This window comes from Vigna radiata, chromosome 6 (genome assembly GCF_000741045.1).
Source record: "Vigna radiata var. radiata cultivar VC1973A chromosome 6, Vradiata_ver6, whole genome shotgun sequence".
NCBI classification, from domain to species: domain Eukaryota; kingdom Viridiplantae; phylum Streptophyta; class Magnoliopsida; order Fabales; family Fabaceae; genus Vigna; species Vigna radiata.
In genome coordinates, this window is record NC_028356.1 from 32612554 (window position 1) to 32637017 (window position 24464).

The following is a 24464-nucleotide window of genomic DNA, read 5'->3' on the forward strand; positions in this document are numbered from 1 at the left end:
CCTGATGCAAGGTTTCTTTTTCATGTAATATTCTAGCTAGTAATTTCTTTGAGTAAAGGGTATATATACAAGTTTCAAATTTTTAACATCTTTTTGTAATATATATATATATATATATATATATATATATATATATATATATATATATATGAAAATTCACGTTAATTAAAAAAAACTAATACTAATTAGTGGTACCAAATTTTGTTCAGAAAATATTTAAGAAAACGACTCGATAATGTGATGAATTTAACTCAAATGTAGTTAAGACCAGCACAAGAAATATTTGTGTTTATATTTCAAATCGGAAGAAAAATTTGATAAAAATCCTATGGCATTGTTAATTGTTGTCAACATTTTTTTCACATAATTTTGACATTGTGCAAGCTTAAAAGTTTTAACTGGTTAAATGATCTTGAACTTATTCACACTGTAGGTTAAATGTACACGTACGTATTTATACAACAATTAATTAAAGATACATACTCTTTTTTGGTATATAATACCTTTTTTCGAAATTACTCTTTTTTGTGTATGTAATACTTTTTTACAATACCTTTTTCACCAGAAGATTCTACTATTTTCAAAATATTCTTTCATTAAATTAAAGATGCTAAAATGGTAGCATTTTTTAAATAAATCACTCACAAATACATGTCTCTTCGTGTCAACTATCCACGAATAAATCACTTATCTATGCTTAATTATTAATAGTATAAAACTAAATAATATAAACAATAATTTTAACTTAATAATAAAATAACATGATCAGAATGCAAACACACTGGTCGCTAGTTTTAGTGACAGCACTAATCATAAACAAGAGGTACCATTCCATGTTGCTATAGTGGTAACATTACTTCAATAATCAAGGCAAAATAATATCTAGTTTTTAACCTAGCAGCATTCAGAGCTATATGAGGATGTAAAGCAGCAAATTGAGAAGAGTAATTCATCCTATCTCTGAATAATTTTACAATATATATCATACATTTATGGAAATAGCATGGATTATCAGAACTTGCCGAGGGAATAATTTCAGTTCAATTTACTAATAAATTTATAAATAAAAAATATTGTACAACACAACATTAAGTTTTTTTGGTGTTAAGTCAGAAGTGCCACTTCAAAATTTGTTGACATACTAACAACCACTTTTTGCAACAGCTCCAGCTGCAAAAAGAAGATTCCTGCGAGAAAACTGCTCCGGAACACAACACAGTTAAATCTTTATAAAGTTGAATAAAGACTAACCATGGATAAGTGAAACAAAGAATGGGTAATTAGTGAATGTACCTGGAGAGAGTAAACTGAAGCAGATTTGGTTGGCAGGCTTTTTAATGATCTGAGTCTGTTAGCATTTCCACTTCTACTAATGTGAAAAATATGAGCTCAGTTTTTCCATTAGAAAAGAAAATTCCTAAAGAGATGGTTCGTCAGATAAACTACTTACTTTTCTTCATTCCTTGGAACCTTTATACCCGTAGTCACATCCCAAAATTTGACGGTGCAATCAGCAGATCCAGATGCTAGAAGAGAACCTTCACAACTGACACATCCAACAACAAAGAACAGAACCGATGTTAAGACTTTGATAGCAACCTAAAATACCTGTTGATTTCCTTTCTATGATCAAGCTGAAATGTTGAGTGGGGATCACCTGAAAGCGAGTGACCAGACACATGAAGTGTGACTGACAAGAGGTGTGACACAACAGCCACTAGAGAGGTCCCACATCATGATTGTGCCATCTTCATCACCAGATGCCATGTAGCGACCGTCAGGGGACATTGCCAAAGACAAAATCATACTTCTATGACCAATAAAAACCCGAACACATTCCCCGCTCTGCACATCCCACAGTCGAACTGTTTTATCACTGGAGCCAGTAGCAATGTAGTTGCAGTTGGGATGCCACTGCACACACTAAACGAGACAGAAGAACAGGTAAACAATGCATGATTAATAAGGATTGAAGAACTGAAAATATTCTTCAAGTGACTTAACATAATTTTTTGAGGAAAAAAGTAATCCATCTACAGACAAGAGAGGAGAAAGGGAATGAGTAAACAGTCAGCCCAATTATGAACCCCTTCCCCTATAAAAGAAAATAATAAATAAATGCAGGATTGTCAATTGGTTCAAATATCTAGGAGCTAAATGTTAAGGAAAAAGTTAGCACACAACTAAGGCATGCATGTTGCGTGGAGCTAAATGTTGGGTGGTAAAAAACCAACAAAAGAACAAACTAAACATATAGGTGAGATGTTGTGCTGAATGAGTGAGCATATGGGCACGATCAGATCAGGAATGAATGCATTCGAGAAAAAGTAGCACCTATTGTAGAAAAAGATGGTAGAAATTCAGCTTAGGAGGTCTGGACGTGTGGAAACCAATTGCTAAAGGTAGAGGGAAGCTAAGAAAAACTATAGGCAAAACCATTCAGGATTTCTTCAAAGTGTTGATTTCTTCCTCTCTCGTTTTATCATCTTTGTAACCATAAGAACATCCCTGATACACTTGTTTTGAATTTTATTTTTTTTTATAAATTCTTCATTTATCTAAAACAAAAGCCAACACCCCTCTATAATTATTTTACTCAACTAATTTTACCCCGGCAACAAGGGGAAGAATGCAGATTTAACACCTCTATTCATCATCATCATCATCATCAATATTTTGACTATTATCTTGGTAACTAGGGAGTTGCCATGTGAACTCAGCCTCGCCAGACATTTTGATGATTATGTTATCCTGTATTTCCTTGAGAAGCATAATAAATTACATAATTGAACCAAAAAGGCTAAAAATGTTTGTTGAGTTGGCATACACAATTTTTATTTTGATGATCTCCCTTTAATTTGTAGCTTGAGGGCCTAGGACTCGGACACAACAATTTGTATGGATAAACTCAATTCACACTTTAATTTAGTATAAGGTGTGTTACTCTAAAAATGCACTTCGTCGCACATTAACATAAGGCAACAGAAGTAACTTGTGTACGTGTATGAACTTCTGGAGCAATCATTGCGTAAATAAAAAATTGTAATCAACTAGCGGATGATATAAATATGAAAAAAATTAGGACAAGCACAATAGGAATAAATTTAACTGCAAGAACTTACATCAACGTCTGACAAATGTCCTGCCATTATTCTTAAAGGTTTTGTTCTGTCCATAGACCAAATCCTAGCAGTTCTGTCATGTGAACAGCTGGCAAAATAATGTCCTGCAGGACTAAACTGCACCAGAAAAACAAAATAATGTAGCAGTCTAGAATGTAAATGCAGACAATAATGACTCAAAATTAAATAGAATGAGACAAAAGGAAAGATGATAAACAAAATATCCATTGGATAGGGAAGAAAATCTTCATAAGCTTCAAAAATAAAACTTGAGAGAACGAATTCCCAAAGATACGCTCATACTTGTGTTGAGAGAGAATACACTGCATAGTACTTTTAGAATATTATATCTTTTACATTATTTTTTTCACTTTCTCTCTTCATCCCATCAACCATTTCGTCCCACAGTATCTCTCTTCTCTTCCTCATCTCTCGTTGTTACATAATTTTCTGTAACAATACAACTTCTCTAAAAATCATATGGCATCCCCACGTCAATTACAATTTAATTTAAATCTTTAAATTTACAATTATCCCTAGAGTATATGGAGAGTTGTTCAATGTCATGACATCCATTACAATTATAGGCGTTGATCCTAGATAACCAAGAATATTATATATTAGGATGTTTTAATTTATTCCCATATCATATCTTTATCATTAAAAAATATCAAATCTCCTCTATTATTGTATTGACTACTTTTTCTCAATATAAATAAAGTACTCATACTGTTTGAGAAACAGTTTCAATATTTCTCTACCCTCGAGTTTAACAAGATCCATTGAAGTTAGAAAGATTTAGATGATAAAAGTTTACCTGAACATCCCAGATAGGGTAATTGTGACCCTTGTAACAAACAAGATTGGCATTAAGCTTTGTACTCCATAGTCGAACTGCATTAACGTACATTCATGGTTCAAAATTAGACTCACAGAATTAAAAATACAAATATATAGAGACCTTAATTGCTATAAACTGCCAATGTAAACTATTTAACATTGTCAATTGATAAAAAATTACTTGTATGAGTTGTCAAGTATACCCTATTTTCACGTACTTGAATGTGAAACAACAAAGTAAACTGTCAAAGGTGAAGACAGAATTCTGAAAGAACAATGGATCACTCAAATGGGATCAAATTAACTTACCTGTTTTGTCTGCTGAAGAGGAAAGAAGAAAATCCCCGGCAGCACTAAAAGTGGCTGCATAGACTGGACCTGAGTGACCTTGATACAATGTGTACTGTCTTCTCCCACTATTTTGCCCAATAATTTGTTCGTTTTGTGACATGTCATTCCCTCCCTGCGAAAAATCTGATGATAGAAAAACTGAACTATAATAGCAAGCAAACAGATAAACTCATATTTGAGCATATTGAATTCCTAAAGACTTAAAAGCTTGCTTCAATCAGTTTAAATTTAGCTAAACCAGAACTTTCAGTGTAGACTTGGTTCAACTACAACAGTTACATTTTTAGACAGCCCAATGTTTTAACATTAGACATGACATTTGAGTTCAAGAAGCCAGTTTTATGTGTGGGTGGACAAGATTATCATCATATTAGTGATGGATTTCGTTGCTTACAAATTACAGTGGCATCACTCAAGCGATATTTAAGACCACTACACAATCCAGAAAAAAGACCCAGAGTGATCACATAAATCCCCTAAACCTTCTACAGAACATTTCCAATAAAAAGCCATAACGGGGCCAAATAGTGCACCCACACTCTTTTACATCACATTCTCATGCCACAAGTTTTTTCCCCTAAAACTTTTTAAGGAAAAATCTAAAAGAAAACGCACCATGAAGGAAGCTACTACTGTATATGTTGCAGGCATGTGTGTGTATTACGGTGACATCACTCTCTTAAATGATATTTAAGATCCACTGCACAATCCAGAAAAAAAAAAAAAAAAAAAAAAAGACCAAAAGATTCATCAATCCCCCCAAACATTTTAATAGAAAATGTCCAATGACTTACAGGGAAAAAAATAGAGCACCCACTGTTTTACTTCACGTTTTATACCAAGTTTTGACCCCTTCCAAATTCTTCATATAAAAAAATCTAAAAGAAAATGCACCATGAGGAAGCTATGCTACTGTATATTTTGCATACACTTTTACACATACATACATATAAGGAATTTAACAAAGTGTGTTCTTTTATAAGTCGTATTAGAACCTTGCAGCACATTAAAGATAACCATCATACTCAATTAATAGTAGTGAGTGAAACTTGTTTATAGTCGTATTCAAGTTTATAAAGCAAAGTATGCAACAAATTTACTCAGCTTGGTCTAAACAAAAGGATTTAAGCAACGAACTTACGAGCAGTGGATTGTTGCTCAAGTTTTGCCATATCCCAGACCTGCAGACACAAGTCACAATAATAAATCCAAGTTCACATTATCTTGTATGATAAAAGATGTTAAGGGAAAAAGGTTGGAAAGAGGAGGATGAAAAGAAAGAACCTTTAGTGAAGAGTCAGAAAATCCTCCAACAATCAATGACCCATCATGGGATATTGATGAACAGCTTAAACTGGGTAGTTGAGCAAAAACTTAAGTGTTACCCAACAGAAAACCAAACATAAATAAACTTGTTCTGCTAAAGTGTAAAAGATTACCCATTATGTGTATTTACAAATGTGTAGAAGTTCACTGAAGGGAGAGCAACACTACTCAATTGTACACGATTCCTTAAATCGTCTAGGATAGACAGTTCTACATCAGTTGAACTGCAAGAATAACATTACAACATTCAACATAATAGAACTACATATTTTTAATGAATGCTTTTCTGTGGTTTCAATGTTATTTAATAGAGCAAAACTTTGACTCTGCAGTTCTCACTGTAATAAAAAATATAGATAGGATGATCTTCTAGTTTAAACAACAACCAACACAGAATATGTAAAGCCAATTATACAGAAAAAAGACTTGAGAGAATACACTATGGGCAAAGGTATCTCTGGTTTAATGCGAGGTGCTGCAGATATAGTGGTAGCTTCTGGCTTAGCATTTTTCCCTGTTGCACTGCTGACCTTGTCCTTTTTTACCTTTTTTACTGAATTACCTTGCTTTCCTACATCAATTGACCTTTTCTAAAAGAGAAACAAGTGAAAAACAATTAACACTTCTTGACAATCAAAGAATCTGCAGTATTAAGGTGATCAAAGTGAATTCAAATGGAACTCATGCTCAACTTTTTTACAAGTGCATAACTTCTGAGAAATGTATAGCAGATCATCCAGTAAAAGCATTCATGAAAATAAAGAGTCAGGGGCGCATTTTAATAACAGATGTACCTTACTCTCATCATTGTCCCCCTCTTTGCCTTCGCCTTCACCCTTTTCTGTGCCTGAAAGCAAGGCCCCAGCCTTATCTACGTGGTCTTCCACAGAATCTTCAAACATCTATGAAGAAATAATAATGAGATTGAAATCAGACCATAATTTAACACCCAATAATTATTTAAATCAGAAAAATATTTCTATTAAAGAATCCAATGAAGAACATTTTTAAACTGGAGTTTGGGGTGGATGATTGGCACTAGATGCGAGTCACACAGACTTTATCAACACAATACCTCTACTCATGCTTGTTCAATGATGGACTCTCTTATCCTTATGCACATTTCAGTTAGGTAATCCTTATTTTGCGACAATGGTGTCAACTCTCTCCAAATTATCCATTGCATCAAGTATCAATTAGGAAAACATTTCGTAGTTCTTTTATGACTCCTACTTTAGTCCATTTTTATGTTCCATGTCCTAGTCATACTGCATCCACATTAGGGCCAAGATATTTTATCACATTCATTAATGAGTTATTCTCAACGTAGTTTCTAATGATGATACATTGATCTAAGTATGTCCGCAGCTCAAAATATTCAGTCTGGCCCACACTTTTTCTTGCGAGCTGGCCTACATGGCCCATCCCGCATTGTCATTCCTAGATTATACAACTTCAAGAGTTAAAATTTGTGATATTCAACATCTGAAATTGTATTGTGACTATCGAACAGTTTTTTCATGCTTCCTTCAATCCAATGTTCCATGCAAGAAGTAAGCATATATAGAGATTAACTATCATTTTATTCGCGTTTGGAATTTCCTACCAAATTTATCATCTCAAGCGATCAACTTACACATGTCTTGACCAAGTCTTAGAAAGGGCCTCAAATTCAACTTATATGTCCAAGCTTGGGAGATATAACTTATGTACTCTAACTCGAGGGAGAGTGTTAGATTAATGTTTGATGTAATATTATTTGCCTTAATGTCTATACAATTCCTATTTTTGAGCCTGTATCTGATTGTAGGCTGCGACCATAAATGTCACAATCTGTTATTTTCTTCCTCCCAGTGTACTCAGTTTGACTTTTTCACAAGACACACACATACATGCATACATACATACATACATGCATACATACATACATCCATACATACATATGTACATACGTACATACATACATACATACATACATACATACATACATACATAGTCTATGAACTGAATGATAACTTTTAGAATACGTAAAATAGGTTATTATATCTTAGGTTATCCTCTAGGATTAGTTTCCTCATTATCAAGCAGTTAGTTAATATAAAGGGTTAGTTCTCCAGGTTTCATGAGCATATGTAATGAATCTCAATTAAAATAAATTAGTGTTTTACTCCCGTTCATCTCTCTGTCTCCCTCTATGCCTAAAATCTGTATTTTAACAATACCAGAACTGCCAGTCCAAATTAAACGCATAACCCCGATGGCAATAGCTATAAATTTGAAAATTTAAAGTAAGCATACCTACGCTGCATGGATACTTCTACATGGTTGAATAGCATATTGGGTACATATCTAATAATCAACTATCACTCAAAAACAAGTCAGTCGACCTAAAGGACCTTGCTTTTACCAAGTAATTTCGTTTACTATTAAATGAAACTAACAGCTACTTCAATCCCCTTCAGCACATCACAATAAAGGAAAGGAAAGAAAAATTGTGTAGTTTTACAAATTTTGGGTCATTGCTCCCACTCTGGAAAACAAGTCAGGAATCTAAATCTGGCCCAATCAAAGAGTCTGTTCATTAAAATTTAGTATTCGAGAACCCAAGTACAATGATGGAATTATGACAAAGGATGTAACAGATGTCAAAGTTCATTTGATTGTTTCTCAAGGCATTACAATTGTGAAATGCATAAAAGTGAGCAATTTTTAAGTCTTTGAAAGTTTAGGTATAATAGATGCTATTATAATACACTTTTTATAACAAAAGCTTGCAAAACTAAAACTGGAACGCATTGAAACAAAAAAGAGCAAGATAATTTTACAAAATTGTCGAGCTTTGTGAATATACTGAAGGACTCACCCCCCAAAGGATTTCTTTCTGATTTATCTGGTTTACTGCATCCTGGATGCTTCCACTGAGAGTAACAGCTTCTGGATCATCAGAAATTGAGCTCGGTTGCCCAGCTGTAACTGCAGTGTGACAAGAATGAAATTTATGCAAAACTGAAAAGTAAAAGAACAGAATTAACACAACTTAAAACGAGGAAAAGTACCTTGGAAGTTAATATGCTCATTGATAATTCCAATTATTGTGGTGGATTGCATACTATGTAGATGTTGCAATAGAAGCTCATAAGAATACTGCCAGAAGTCCAACACATTAACTATCAGACTTTTCAATGTATAGAGAACATAAACGTAATGACGTCAGTGATGAAAATTCGTAGCAAAACTATAAATAAAGCCAAAACTGGTTTTTACGTATATGGTTCTTTTCTTTATTCAGAACTGCAAATCAAAATGCTAATAGCCAAGCATTTTTCCGAAGAGAAAAGCATCATCAATATTAATAGAAAATAAAATCACAGGAGAATAGTCAAACACAGAAAAACAAGGCCCAAAAAGGGCACAAAAGTTCTGCCCAACTTCTCATGGATTACGAAACTAACTAAAAAAAATATTTAATCTGATGAGTACTGAAAGGAGTTACTGAGAAACAGTTCAACAAACGAATATTAACAAACTAATCCAGGTAAATAAAGACATTACCCGACATATCTTTATGTTGAACTTACTCTGCCTAAGGGAATGAGCGAATTCCATTTCCTGAGAAAAAAGAATATTGAAGGATTATATAGTGCTAGCAGTCTAATAACTTCAAGAAACATATTCAATTTCACATAGCAACTAACCTCCAAATGAGTAGGAGAAAGAACTAATCCCAATTTCTGAAGGTCTCGTGAGTGCAACATTTCATGGTCCTCACGAAAGGTATTGAAAAAGTTCCAAGCTGAGTATATCCGACAGAATCACAAATCATGTGATAGAAGCATAAAACAAATGATGCATTGATTGCCACATTAGGAACTTCAAAAATCCATAAAAAATAATATTAATAATTATTGTTACATGTCTGTGTGAAGAAATATTTCATACCTTCCTGAAGATGCCCTTTTGCCACAAGATCCATGAAGCAATGGACGAATACTGGATAAAGCACACGCAGTAATTCGTGCTGCAAAGAAACGGCAAACCATGTGTAAGAAACTGAAACATGGCAATTTCATGAATGAACTTTAAACAAGACAGTAACCAAATGCCATGCTACCTTGTATGATTCAAGTGACCTATATGCCCATGATCTCAGTCTTCCATATCCATCGTGGTATCTAGCAGAACCTCTCTCCAATCTGCAAAATAAAGGTTTTAATTCAACAAATAATCCTGAAAATATTTGAGTTGAAAGTACAATCTAATATAGAATTCGTGCAAACTGATGACTATATTCTAAGAAAACACATAAACCTCTTCTTCAGACTACATACTTGATACTGTTTTTAAAGGATAGCAATAGAATTTGAAATCATATTTGTGCAATAGTTTTCTTGTGAGATGCTAAAAAAGTCAAGAACAGATAACATTGTAGCTTAAAAACACACTTTAAATAGACCAAGTAAAGTAACTGTCGTTTGATCCTCTTAATTAGTTCAAAATACTATATTTCCTCCCTGAAAAAAATAAAATATTGTAAAATCCTAACTAATTTACTTTTTCTGTCTCATTCACAAAAGTAAAAATACTAACCTATCTTTTTAAACATAATTTGCATTGAAGCTCATCCTCTAAATTGACATTGAAGAGCACAAGAAAGACTGTTTATGGCCAAAGAAATTAGCAACGTGTAGCAATGTGGAACAATAACTCTATATATTAAAAATGCACCATCGGTTCACAAATCTATAAGTTTTCCACAGCACACAATGCATCTTCAAAATATGAAATATAACCCAAATCTTAGGCACTAAGGTGGGCAACTACCCCCTGTTGCAGTTTCATTGACATTTAAAATTTTAAAACTAAAACTTACAATTGAAAATTATGTTTTTTCAGTGAATGCAGAATATTCCTTCCCAATAGTTGAAGACTAATCACTCAAGATACTGCTATCTATAAATATTCAAGTGCATTAGAAGTCCTACATGCAGTTTATCTCTCAGTTGTTAAAATTTCAAGTGCATTAGAAATCCTATATTCAGTTTATCTCCCCTAGTTAAAAATTCAAGTGCTTTATAAGTCTTGCATATAAAAATTCAAATGTTTTAGAAGTCCTACATTCAGTAGAAATAAACAAACTGAGCAATATAACATACGAATGACTCAAACTTATTGTCTGTAGGATAAAAAGATAATCTCCCAATCATTAGTGTCAAATCTCCCATGGAAAAACCCAACAGTCCTAACAATTCTTTTTCTTTTCAGACTGGCCTAGAAATCAAACTCCTAATCACATGCTTGAAGGACAAAGACATCTCTCAGCCGTCCCATAACATACCTCAGCAAAATTTAAGCAGTGAGTATACTTAATCTTAAGTGATTCAAGCTTCAATTCCTAGTGATGTCACTTTAGACATAGAATAAACCATATACCAATATCTAAGTAATTTGGCGAATGCTTTGATTATTCACACGTTTCAGGAGTGAAACTACTTTAAACTATGAATCATGATACCTAGCGACTCAAAGATGTTGAAGTACTATAATTTGATATAAATAGAAAACGAAAATTGAAGCGCAAAAGGATAGAGAGAGTGAATACTGAGCGCGATTGAGAGTGTCGGGTTGAAGAGAGGAATCCGCGTTGGAAAGTTGAAGTTGGTCATCCTTTTGCGCAAACCCTTTCTGCTTGAGGTACCCACTCACACAACCTTCTATCTGATCTTCGTCCATGCCGAATCAGATTGTGTTCTTCTGCGCTACTGTTTCCCTCTATCTCTCCCTCACCCTGCTGGAAATCAGTCCAGTTCGATAGACTTCACCCAAATATATTGATTCTCTTTATATGATGTTATATAAGATTATAATTATTTGGAAAAATAATGGATTCAAGATTTGGTATATATTGTCATTAGGACAGGAAAAGAAACGCTTAAATATGTTTTTAGTCGTATACTTTAGGACGATTTTGGTTTTAGTCCGTCTTTCAAACTATAGTACAATTTAGTTCTTCAACTTTAGAAAATTCTGGTTTTAGTCTTTTTTTACCAATTTTTTTAAATTTTATTTGTTGTTTCAAGCACGTTACATTATAGCATTTGGATTGTTTACACTGTTTGACACATTTTTGCTAAACAGTATAAACAATCCAAATGCTATAATGTAACGTGTTTGAAACAACAAATAAAGTTAAAAAAAATTGGTAAAAATGACTAAAACCAGAGTTTTCTAAAGTTGAAGGATTAAATTATATTATAGTTTGAAAGAGGGACTAAAACCAAAATCGACCCAAAGTATAGGGACTAAAAACATATTTAACCCTAAAAGAAATAAATATTTATTTATCTCTATAAAAGTATTGTATTTTTCTATAGAAGAGATTTTTTTATGTACAATTTTTTCTTAATTTTATACTTTAACTAACTGTTATTTTAAATTGAAATAATTAAATTTTTATTTTCACTTTTTAATCCAAATTTAATTATTTTACAAATTAAAATAATTTTTATTATTTTATTTTCTTAAATTTCAAATGATTATTTATAACAAAAACTATTTAATAATAAAAAATTATATAAATTATTTATTTTTATAAAATTTATTTTATAATTTAATAAATTTTTAGTTGAATAAAAAAACCGCATATATGTGTTTCCACTAATTATAAGTTATTTTGTTGTTGAACTTTACAGCAAATATCTTATCTAGTGAAGTATTTATCATGTTAAAAAAAAGTTATAATATAACTTCCCTATATAACATTTTGAGATTATGTAACTTTTATAAATTCAAAATGATGGAATAGTTTATAATTTAATTTTAGAAAGAAAAAAATATAATAGTTTAAAAATAAAAAATATATTTAACTTTAAAAAAACTTATATTTTTAACATACAAATTTGGTTAATTTTGTGTGAATTCATATAATAATAATAATGATATAATTTGGTATGAGTTTATTAAAAATATAATCATATTAGAATGACTTTCAATATAAAAGAATATTCGGATCTCTGATTTTTCTTTTTTACCTATATACTCGTTTTAGTTTATTAGAAAAATGATTATCCTCTTATAATTATCCTTTAATGATTTAATTTTATCTTTTCACCTAAAATAAAATGTAGTATGAAGTTTTTAGATTCTCAACACAACCATCTTAATCCTTATATTAAAATTAAAATAGCTTTAAAACTCCAGAAAACAGTGTTTTAAAAGCAGTGGTAGTCTAAAATTAATAAAACTCGATCATTTTAATATTAAACAGTTTTACTATAAATAGTTTTGTTATAAACGAGTTTCATTATTTTAAAACGTATCATCTTTTTAGAAACTACTTTTCTAGGGTTATCTATCTTCTCTCTAAGAGTTTTTTATCTTAAGTCATTTATTTGACGATCAGGGGGTGCCAAGACGATCACAGCGTCAATGTCTACCATTCTATCCGATCAATTTGGTGTTTAGAACAAGTAAGCTTTCATCCATTTTTTTTGTTCCTTTTCTTGATCCTTGATAATGCAAAGAGGAACTATTTTGCATGTATCAAGTGATCTTCTTCCTTGATTATTGATCCGTTTGTGGTTCTAAGGTTGGTCTCTAATCACCAATCAGTGGTTTGTAGGTTTTCTAGAAGTTCCTTTTGCCGCAAGAAATCTGTGGAGCGTTTAAAGGTTTTGGAGTTGTTAAGTCGAGGTAAGGGAAGCTAAAAAATTATTTTAATTGAAGTATGTGATGTGAATTGGATAATAGATATGTTTGGATAAATAATATTGTTTGGTGTTAGTAATAGTTGAATTACCTAAATGAAACTGATACTTTGTATGATGATGGATGTTGTATAACATGTTGAATCTGTGATATACATGGTGGAAATGTTGAATTTGATGTTGATAAAGTGAATTATGTTGATTGAATTGTTGGAAGAAAAAGGGTTAGTCTTGGTTGTAAGTTATTGGTCTAAAATGGAGGTTTAAGGTAGTAAAATGATGAGGAATGGTTGACGAATTGATTTAATGAAGTTTAGGTTGTTCATGAACTAGTTTAAGTCATGTTCACCACTTTAATTGATATAGAATTAAGTTAGGAGTGAGTGAAGGTGTTTGTTAAGAGTTCAACTTGATTTAGAACTCAAATGGAGGAAGTGAACTAGTGAAAATGTGAGTTAAGAGTTCTGTGTGCAAATGGTCGGTTTGAGGAGTTTAGGTAAGTCATTTGGGACTTGCTAGAGTCCCTAAGTTGCTTGGAATCGTGTCACAAATGGTAAAATTCAATTTGGATCTCTAAGTTGATTTTTTGTGAGTTTTTGAGTGAGATCTTGAGTCTAGTTGCTTAGATTGAAGTTAGAAGTGTTTAGAGAACATTAGTTAAGTATAATTAGGTATATACCACAATCTAGGAGGGTTAGAAGTTTGAAAAAATAGTTGAAATTGGTAAACTTGGTGTTGGTTGCGCAATTTTGCAGATTTGGTGGTGCAGAATTATGCAGCCTCGTTGAGCGAGTGGATTCGCTCAATGAGTGGTGGTAAAAGTTGGTCTTCTTCCTAAGGACTTTTGCTTAGCGAGAGGGTGCATTGAGCGAATTGTTGATGTCTGGGAGCACTTTCAGTTTATTGGGATAACAAGTGGATTCGTTCAGTAAGTGCTTGTAGAGATTGGTTTTCTTTCTGAGGACTTTCACTCAGCGAGAGGATGCGTTGGGCGAATGGTTGAGGTCTGGAAGCACTGCTAGTTTTATTCAGATAGCGAATGGATGCGATAAGCGAGTGAGTTGAGGGTCTAATCCACTGTTTGGTGTGGTTTCGTTTATCGAAGGTATGCGCTTAGCGGCTGGTTCATGTTTTAGTTTACTCTTTATTTCCTTATTCTAGTCTGATTTAAATGAAATTTTGGAATCATTGTGAAGTATATATGAATGCATATTATGTTATATGATTGATCATGTTGTGAGTTGGTTTCGAAGTGGTGAAAGTAAGTTCCAAAGTAGAATCTCTTGGTGAGATTTCAGTATATTTTAGAATGAATGCAGGAACTTAGTCGTGGGGGTTATCCTGAAACTCCAATGGTCTTTCATTCTCACATATTGATCAATGTCGTGAAGAGTAGCAGGAGGTCTTAGTCTTGGAGGCTTCCAGTATACTCTAAGGCCTGGAACAGACTAACTTCGTGAGTGTGGTAGGATAAAACCCATTGGCAATGGCTTTGCAAAGCAGTAGAAGTCACCACGAGTGCACGACCTGCCATAGCTCGACAATCATTCTAAGTTCGAACAGTCGAAGTCAGTGTTGTGTCATGCATCAAATGTTTTATGTGAGATTGATTGGGTATGATTGTATGTAAGGAGTTTGATAAATATGTGGCTAAATCTTTTATTTAAATCTAGCTTACTCTGTTGTTTATTGCTTATGTCTTGTATGTATTGGTGTTCTTTCCTTTGCAATGATCATCCTATGAGTGTGAGCAGGGGAGACAAGGTGCTCTTGGAGTAGGTTTTGGATAAGGACGACACAACAACATAGATTAGTTATATTAGTATTATAAATAGTTTTGTAATAGATTTAGGTTGTATATAAAGATTTAAATTCTATGGTTATTTTGGATAATAGTAAATTTATACTTTAAATCTTAGTCTATAATTGTTCTATTTTACTATATTTATGATGACTCTTAATATAGTTTTATACTATATTTTTGGAAAGTTACAATAACCGTCTTTCTTTTTTTTCTCTTGGTTCCCTTTCTCAACACAAACAATTTTAGTCCTTAAATTAAAACTGAATTAACTATCTCATCTTTTCTCTTATATACCTTATGCATAAAGTAAGAAATGGTTATATATCTCTTCATTTCTCTTTAATGTGAAATAAGAAATAAACACAAAATTAGAAATTGATGCAATGAAATTGGTGTGTTGAAGGATACAAACCCAAAAACATACAAAACTAAATGAAAGTCAAACAGGTTAAGCAAGTTAGAATCTCACTTTTAGGTTATTTTTCTTAACCTATATCTGTTCATATATTTTGCATTTCTTATGATTGTGTAAATAAATGCTAAATTTTGTTGTGATTATTTATATGTGTAAATTAGTGGATATTATATTAAGATTTTTCTTTTTTATGCCCAAGAGAGTAAATACTTGCTTTAATAATTATTCATCTATTTCTTTTTTAGTATAATAAGAAAACAAATTGCATTAGAAAAAAATTGATTCAATCAATTTCATTTGAACTCTACTAATAAAAAAGAATGTTTTCAAAGGTAAATTTTTAATAAATATGGATGACAATTACTAAAGATTAATTAGGTATTTAATTATTTAACTATTAAGGGAGTGCAAACATAATTAACAGAACTAAATATTTTTGCATTGAGATTGTAATCTCTTTCTTGTTGTGTTAAAAATAAATATAATAGTTGTTAGATATATTTAACACTTCTCCTCCAACTAATGCATGCAAATCATATGTATAAAGTTTGATGTTAATATAATTCATAAAAACCTTTATATTATTGTAATGAGAGAGGACATTGTAGTCCTTTTCTTGTTTTATTCATATGGCGCTGTAGTTAGTATTAATGGGGGTGCAGAGAAAATAAGACCTTGTATTAATTGGTGTGTGTGGATATAGATGGGTTTAGTATGAGATGGGTTATTCTTTATTCTTACTTATTGTTTATTCTTTCTTCTTTTTATTTTTTTCTCGGTTTCAGAAAAATCAGTTGGCTGATTCCATTTTAAAAAGCTAAAATCTTTGAAAATTGAAAGATAAAATCCTCTTTTTTATCCACCCTTATTTTAAGACATGTAGTCAACTTTCTATGAAATTAGGGTTAGGTTTTTGAGTGGATCAATAACTCTTTTTAAATAATCATATTTATTATAAATATTTTTCTCTTATGCAACTTCCTAAAAGCTTCAAACTTGAAAACATATTTTTCAGCAATATAGGTAACGTATGAATACATATTTAGGTGTTTTGTATGAATCCAATATTAACATGGGAACGTAGGTGTTCCCTCTTTCAAAGAATATGCTTACAAAACTATTCAAACCTTTATCTTTCACGTTACAAACGTAAGAATGATAAAAAAACTTAGCAAAAAAAGGTGGCATTATGTGGATCGTGGGGCTCGTGGTGCTGAAAATTATATAAAGTGCCTTGAAACGAATTTGACCTAAAACCATTTACATGGTCTTTTTGTGGACCAAAGGCACCGATAAAGGTGACAAAGTAATGAACCCACCAAACTAAAAGACATTGCCTTCTAAATTTAGAATCACAAAGCAAATATCACTGTATATCAATAACAATTTTCATAAACACCTTTTTATTATTTAATGTTTTCATACCTTTTTTTTCCATTTCATAAATTTTTTATTAATTACTTTTTTTCTTAAAACAATAACAAATATATTGAAAAGAAATAATAGGATCCCAATCCTTATAAAACAAATTAAAAAGAAAAAAAAATTAAAAAGCACATGATCACCACTAGATAATAATCATCTTTTCCTTTTCCTTAAAGTTGTGTTCACATTGAAGGATGAAAGAGGGGGAAGAGGGAATTGATGGATTTGAGAATAAGTTGATTGTTGGTTTTTTAAAGGAATTTGGAGGTGAGTTACAAAGAAAAATTTGTAAAATTTTGTGTAGAATTTGATTGATATCACATATAGAAAAATGGTTTAATTGATAAAAATGAAAGATTATGAAAGTGTTCTTAGTGGTAAAAAATATTATTAAATTATAATTGTTAATAATATATTTAATTGTAAAATAATATATTTTTTTAGGATTATTATTATTATTACTATTATTAATAATAATATTAAGAAGCATAAATCAATTCTATCATGACAAAAAAAGTGTACCCATATTTCAAACTACATACCATATGAATTATATATATATATATATATATATATATATATATATATATATATATATATATATATATATATATATACACACTGGAATTGTTGGAACTAAATACGAAATGTTAGAATCGATTACAAAGTGTTTGAACCGAATATATGCATGGCTTAGAATCGGATATAAGTGCTTGGAATTGGATACAATGTCGTTGGAATCAATTCCAGCTGCAAGTGGAATCGATTCCACCTTCCTCTTCAACCTCTCTTCCCATGTAACTTTTATGTTCAATGTCTTCATCATTTGTAGCCTCCATGTTCAATGATAATTTATGAGGGCATATTTAAAATTTCACATGGAACTACTTCAAATCCGAACAAAGATGTAAAGATTGAAAAGTTCAGCTATCCCATAAATCATCTATCTTCCGAATCAATCTCCATAAATACATATCTAAGAGTAACATCTATACAAATAAAAAACATTTGAAACTCCTGAATTCATTTAACTATGATAAGTATAATTATAACCTTAATCTTTTGTCAAAACCACAAAATATATATATCTTAAAATAAAAAACTTTCAAGGTCCAAATGTACTAAAAAATTTAGTCATCTTTAATTTCTTGATCAATAATTTGGATATTTATGTCAATTTTGATCTATATTTCATTTCTTTTATAATTATAACATCGAATTCTAAATCTAGTAAATTGTATCAAACTATCCTAATTAAATCTATATTATACCGTATTAAAATAACATTTCTATTTACAAAAAAATGAGAATATAACTAAATTTATAACATTTAAAAATTAACACAAAATATAAATACATAAATAGATACAAAATTAAAAGTGACCAAATTATAATTTAGTCAAAATTTAGAATACAAATATAAAATAATTATTTCGAAAAAATTAAATATTTTTAAAAATTAAAATTAGTTTTTAAATAAAGGAATATGAAAAAGTTTTTACAAATTACTCTTTATATAAACTATTTTAAACTTGTAGAAAGAAAATCTTTTTCGTTCTTTATTTATTTATTATAATATATACATATAAAGTAGGTTCTACATATATTTTGTACAAAACAAATCGGAAATTTCCCGGAAAATTTGCGGTAGAAGAGCTTGAATATTAACATGACACGTTTGATCATGTTACGTCATAGGTAGTGACCTCACATGTTTAGATCACCTTCATACTGTCAAACCTGTTTCTCGTGTTCAAAGTAATGTATAATATATTTTAAAAATTAACAAAATATTCAGACTATTTTTATATTTTAATGTTTTCTTTTACTATCTTTTCATGTCAATTTCACGAGGAAATATTATAAAAAAAATGAAACTAGCTGTGCTCAACTTACTAAAAAGTTTTGAAATTTCATATCACCTGGTTTTCAATCAAATATTATATAAAAATGAATTCATGGTGAAAAAATAGAATAGATTATTCTTTCAAAAAGAAGAACTGATTAGGATTGCTAATTTGCATTATTTTAATCAGTAAATTAGATGACGATAAAATTCTTAAGTTTAGAGATTATTTAGTTTGATAAGAAAATAGGATGTCATTGAGATTCTTGCAATTAGCATTTATTATTTCATACTTGATTTTTTTAAAACAACATTCATCTCCATTTTTGTTATATGCCATTAAAACAACAATGGGTTTTCATTATTTTATACTAATTATATGCCATTAATTTATTGTTGTAGATCTATATAAGCTCATATATCTCTTCCTTATCATAAAAGCAGGGATGAACTGTTTTATTTTAAATAATAAATATTAAATTTTAGTATATATTTGATATAAAAGAAAAAATATAATATTAAAGATATAAGTAAAAAATTTAGCTGAAATTAGATAATTGTATCGTGTTTTATTTCCCTAAGTTTTGTTGTGAAGATTCTTTTTAAAAGAATCTAATTGTTTTAGTATTTTATATTATATTTACACTATATAAATACAATGGTGTATGTATATTTGGTGTTAAATAACATTATATATTTCATCTAGCTAGCTGAATAGATAATAAAGCACGTTACATGTCAGAAAAAGTGTTATTTATAAGCAAACTAATATTGACCGTACTTTTTAAGGAACACGAGATTCTTTATGCCACTTTCAAATAATGTGAGAATTTTGACCTCGATATCCTAAATTGTTTAAGACTCTTCGCTTATGAAAACAAATGTCCTTATTTAGATAATTTATCTAAGACTAGTATTTCAATTTTAAGTGTAATGATACATTAAAATTACTACATGCTGTAAAAATTTTGTATTTGACTATTTAATTACTTTGTTAAGATTAGTTTGGTTGGATATATATATATATATATATATATGAGAATCTTTTAAAATATTATAAATTATAATTATAATTTAATAATTTGTTTGGAGTGGTCAAGAATTATAATCAAAACATTATTTCACATTTTTTTTCAATCCTTTAACGTTGTCTTAGGTTTTTGTTACAAATTTATGTTTAGTTCTTTGTCTTCAAACTTCAAATGTGTGGGTAGGTATATGTTAAAGACATTTTAACACTCAAGTTAATAATATATTTAATCGGTTATCACAGTAAAATCTTAAATTCACACCACCTACCTTCTTACTTTATCTTTATATATTTTTAATTAGGGTTGGCCTAATCATAATCTAAAAGTTGATAAACATGTTTTATCTGTAAATATATTCGATTTGTATTGTGAATGTGTAATAAATACACCAATAAATTTATTGAATAACTATGTAGTTTGTCTAAACTTAAAATTATTTGTATAAACTTAAAATCCAGCAAATTGAATTAATTTAGTCTAATTAATATATTAAATGCAAATTGAAAAGCACTTTATGAAAGTTTAAGATAGAAAAAAAGCATACCTACCCATAACAAGTACCGTTTATTCCAACAGCTAATGAAGTGCGATAGCACGAGTGTAAGGAAGCAAGAGTTTAATAATTGAAAAGTTGGTAAATTTAATTAACAAAAGGTTATTGACTGAAAGCAAGTGCAACACACTTTCCATTTTCATCAAAGATATGGAATTTCATGCACATATCACTATTCTTTGATTTGGACCCGCCATTAATGGAGGATGAAAATCAACGTCCAAGAAAAAAAATATGTTTTGTGTAGAACAAGATACTCAAAAAGAGAGAGAGAGAGAGAGAGAAATTTCCTTTGAGATAGGAAAATATGAAAACGACTGAGATATTCGTTGGAAAGAAAAAGAAGAGAAGAAAGAAAATTCAAAATTTTCAAAGTTTGGAAATTGAAACATGTGGAAAAAAAAAACCCTAGAAATAGTTAAAGAACGTAGCCTTACGTAATGGAATGACGTTTGAATGTCTACGGTGGAATGAGGTGTCATCAAGATTATCTTAAAATTATGATATTAAATTGTAATTCATAACGCGTATTGATCTTGATTAATGGCATCCAAAACCATAGTTGTTGTCGCTTCAATAATATAATGTCTCTAATTTATAATTAAAATAAACTCGGATGCTGTACTAGTGAATTTTAGGTTCATTTTCTAAAAATCGATTATTTATTTAGTACAATGTGTTCTTTCTTGATTAATTTACAAGAAATAAAAACAATATTTTATAATAAAAAACACAAAAAAGATTATGTTATCTCAAAATCCCTTCAAATAATTGAGATTTTATTCTCAATGGCCTGTTTTTTTTATTATCTATGGAAAAATAAAAAATCTCAATAAATTTCTTTCTCTTAGTGCAAAATCCCAATAAATAATATTAAGGAATTTTAATTAGTAATGCTAAATAATATTAAAGTTTTATTAGTAATTTAATTTTTATATTTAAGTCTTTTATTTTTTATATTATTTTTTTATTCACTCTCAATTTTTATTAATGAAATAAATGTGATATTTTTTGTTAAATTAATATTAATGTCGTTTTTATTTAATTAATAATTTGGTTTTTATATTCTTTTGTTATTCAATTGATTTTATATATTTTTGTATAAAAATAATGTGATCACCTTTTTGCCAGTCCTAAAAAAATCTTGAAAACAAATCATAAAGTCATAGCTGAGTTCATGTGTAAATGATGGAATAAACAAAAACAAAGATATTGGATTTAAAAGAAATAATTTTGATGGAATTGTATTAAAAAAAAAAAAAAGATAAAGTGGGAAAATAAAGTTTAGAATCACATGTGTTGCTAATTTCATAATAAGGATCACAGTGTCTTAATTTAAAAATATATATAAGAATTCGAATGAGTAAAAGAATTATAAAAATTATATCGACTCACATACTTAAATATAAAAAATAAATTATTAATTAAAATTTTTATCAGACGACTGATACATGATCATTTTTCAAACAATGTTAACTTCAATTTAAAAAGTAAGATTATATCGATTCTGTTTAACAAAAATTAATACTCAATTAAATAAGAAAATTATAAAAGAACCCAAATGAATTACATATTTAAATATAAGACAAAGCTTACTAATTAAGCTATAATATTAACTAATTGTTTATTTGTATGAAGTTTGTTAGATTTTCTTATAAATGAATTATTGTTTATGAAAAAAAGAATCTTATTATGATCAAGTCCGGATATTTAAAACAATTGTACATATAAATTTTTTAATTTAAGATAATTCAAAAAGTTAAAACAATCATTCGTAATTTAATATATGCAGTGGATGCATTTAAATGGGGTGATTAAATTGGAAGATGTATATTAAAAAAATTACATAGAAGAAAAATTCAAATGTTAGGAAACAATTAAAACTTATTATTTTATGGTGCTTTTGACCAATTTGATTTGTTACAGAAAAAATGTGGGTCTAACCAATTTAATTTAATGTTAATCATTACCACGTGTGAACTTAACATATAAAATTAAACTCATTAAATTTATCAACCAAACTAAGATTTTTGCACAGACAAATGATTAGTTATTAATACTATCAAAAATGATAAAATTCAATCACCATACTTAATAGTTAACTGAGATAATCTTTAAAACGAGTTAAATAAGATTATAACAATAGTTTATTAGATTGAAGAGGACTAATTTAGAAAAAGTATATGAGAATAGAATCCTAATTAAAAGCAAGATTATATTCAAAACTTCAAGCATTATTTAATGTGTGTTCAGACATTATATAGAAGATTATTATTATATACTTAAATATATTTGACATTTTATCACTTCATACTTTTTTTTTTACAATAATTATTTATATTTCAATTTTACGTTTATTTATTTTACTCTCATAATAAACTATCAATTATGTAAATATTTAATTAACTAAAATTGAAACTATAACAAATAGGAGATACACATGTAAATTATATAAAAATGATAATAAATTGGATTGAGTAGTGTCTATTCAACTTACAACAAAATAATTTACCTCTCACTCTCTTATTACTTCTACTTAAAAAAATCTACACATAATATTAAATAAGAGTTATATTTAAAAAAATCTACCAAGTTGAGTGATTGACCACTAGGTCGAGTGATCGACCACCAACTTATTTAAATGGATACCAACTCAGTGATTAATGTGTATTACATCAGAACAATTTGCTTATATCACCAAGTCACGTATCAAAATTTTTAACACTATCCAGTCTAATTAACGGTGAGATCTAAATTGATTCCATTTTACACAATAAAACACATTACTGAGACCATTTAGAATACGACCTGTAAAAAAGAAATGTCTAAAATAATTAAATCTAATATTAAATAGGAGTTATATTCTTAATAATTTAGTAGATGACCAATATTTATACATTTTCAAACATTTTAAGAAATTTGTTGACCACTTATAATTTGAAGTGGAAAAAAAAATTATTTGTTAATTCTTAATTATGTTAGGCGACATTTGTGACTTGCAAAGAGTTCTTCAACCTAAGACTTCTCCCATTCCAATCACTTATTGTTTGATTGATTTCTATTCACACACACCAAACCTACTATAGTTTTTATATGGTCTCTCTTACTGAGCCATCATAATTAATTATTTATGATACATTAATTTTATTATAACATTCATAAATAAAGTACTCATTAATATGCTTTTTTTAATGGACAAATCTTTTTTAGCCTTATAAAAAGTATAAAATTCCTCTCTTGGTAAAGAAAGAAATATTGAAAAATTAAAGAAATATTTGTTAACCTAGGAAGAGTGATCAAGTTAAAAAAGTAGATGCATTAATGTTAAGGGAAAACAAAATACTCTTAGCAAGATGACCAAAATTTATTTTTTGGAAATTAAAATAGTGTTTTGTTTTGGTTATTTCCTTACATTTTTTACTATTTTTGTTTATTGAATTTGTTTTACATAAATGATTTTTGTTTTTGGTAAAAATATATTTCAGGTGTTAAACTTAAAAAATGTTCCAACATCTAAACTGAAGTTTGTTGAATCATGAGTAAAATTAATTCTTTTCAACCTCAATTCTTTTAAAGAAATTTTTGACATTTATTTGACCATAAAGTAAATAAATATCAATACAAATGAATTTAAAAATATTATTTTAACAATATATATAATCAAATTAATTAATTTGATATACTTAAAAAAATAATTTTAGTTTCAACTCAAATTTACTGAAAATAACTTTAAGATGAAATTTATTGAGTAATTTAAAATAATTTTGATATAATGTGAATTTAAATTTAACTTAATTAAGTGAATTTAAATTTAACTTAATTTAATAAAATTTAATTTTAAAATAATATTTGAAATCACTTATTATTAAATATATTATTTTTTATTTGTTAATTTGTTTATATTTTTTACTAAAAATAATATATCTAACACCCATAAATATTTATATTTTTAATCTAAATCCTAGAGACGGGATTATTTTAGATTGATTAAAAGCTTACATTAAGCTGAAAATATGAAATCAATATTCGAACTTAATGATGAATTTCA

General features: G+C 29.1%; 1 protein-coding gene across 3 annotated transcripts; it reads right to left on the reverse strand.

Moving 5' to 3' along the window:
* Positions 1-836: 836 nt before the first annotated feature.
* On the reverse strand, positions 837-11471 carry LOC106765332 (transcription initiation factor TFIID subunit 5). 3 transcript variants are annotated; one of them, XM_022782472.1, is made up of 19 exons: positions 11239-11471; positions 9751-9832; positions 9579-9657; positions 9335-9432; positions 9192-9248; positions 8696-8783; positions 8503-8612; positions 6434-6541; positions 6078-6229; positions 5753-5863; positions 5598-5667; positions 5455-5494; positions 4272-4436; positions 3940-4016; positions 3123-3239; positions 1658-1923; positions 1451-1546; positions 1294-1369; positions 837-1198 (listed from the first exon to the last, which is right to left on the reverse strand). In XM_022782472.1, exons 1-19 carry the CDS (start codon positions 11367-11369, stop codon positions 1142-1144), a joined length of 1980 nt encoding a protein of 659 aa, XP_022638193.1. In that variant the 5' UTR covers positions 11370-11471; the 3' UTR covers positions 837-1141. The 3 variants fall into 3 exon arrangements, 2 of the variants coding, with proteins under 2 accessions (XP_022638193.1, XP_014505399.1); XM_014649913.2 differs by having other exon boundaries at positions 1294-1366; positions 11239-11470; XR_002668281.1 differs by having other exon boundaries at positions 1169-1198; positions 1294-1366; positions 1447-1546.
* Between the last annotated feature and the right edge of the window lie 12993 nt (positions 11472-24464).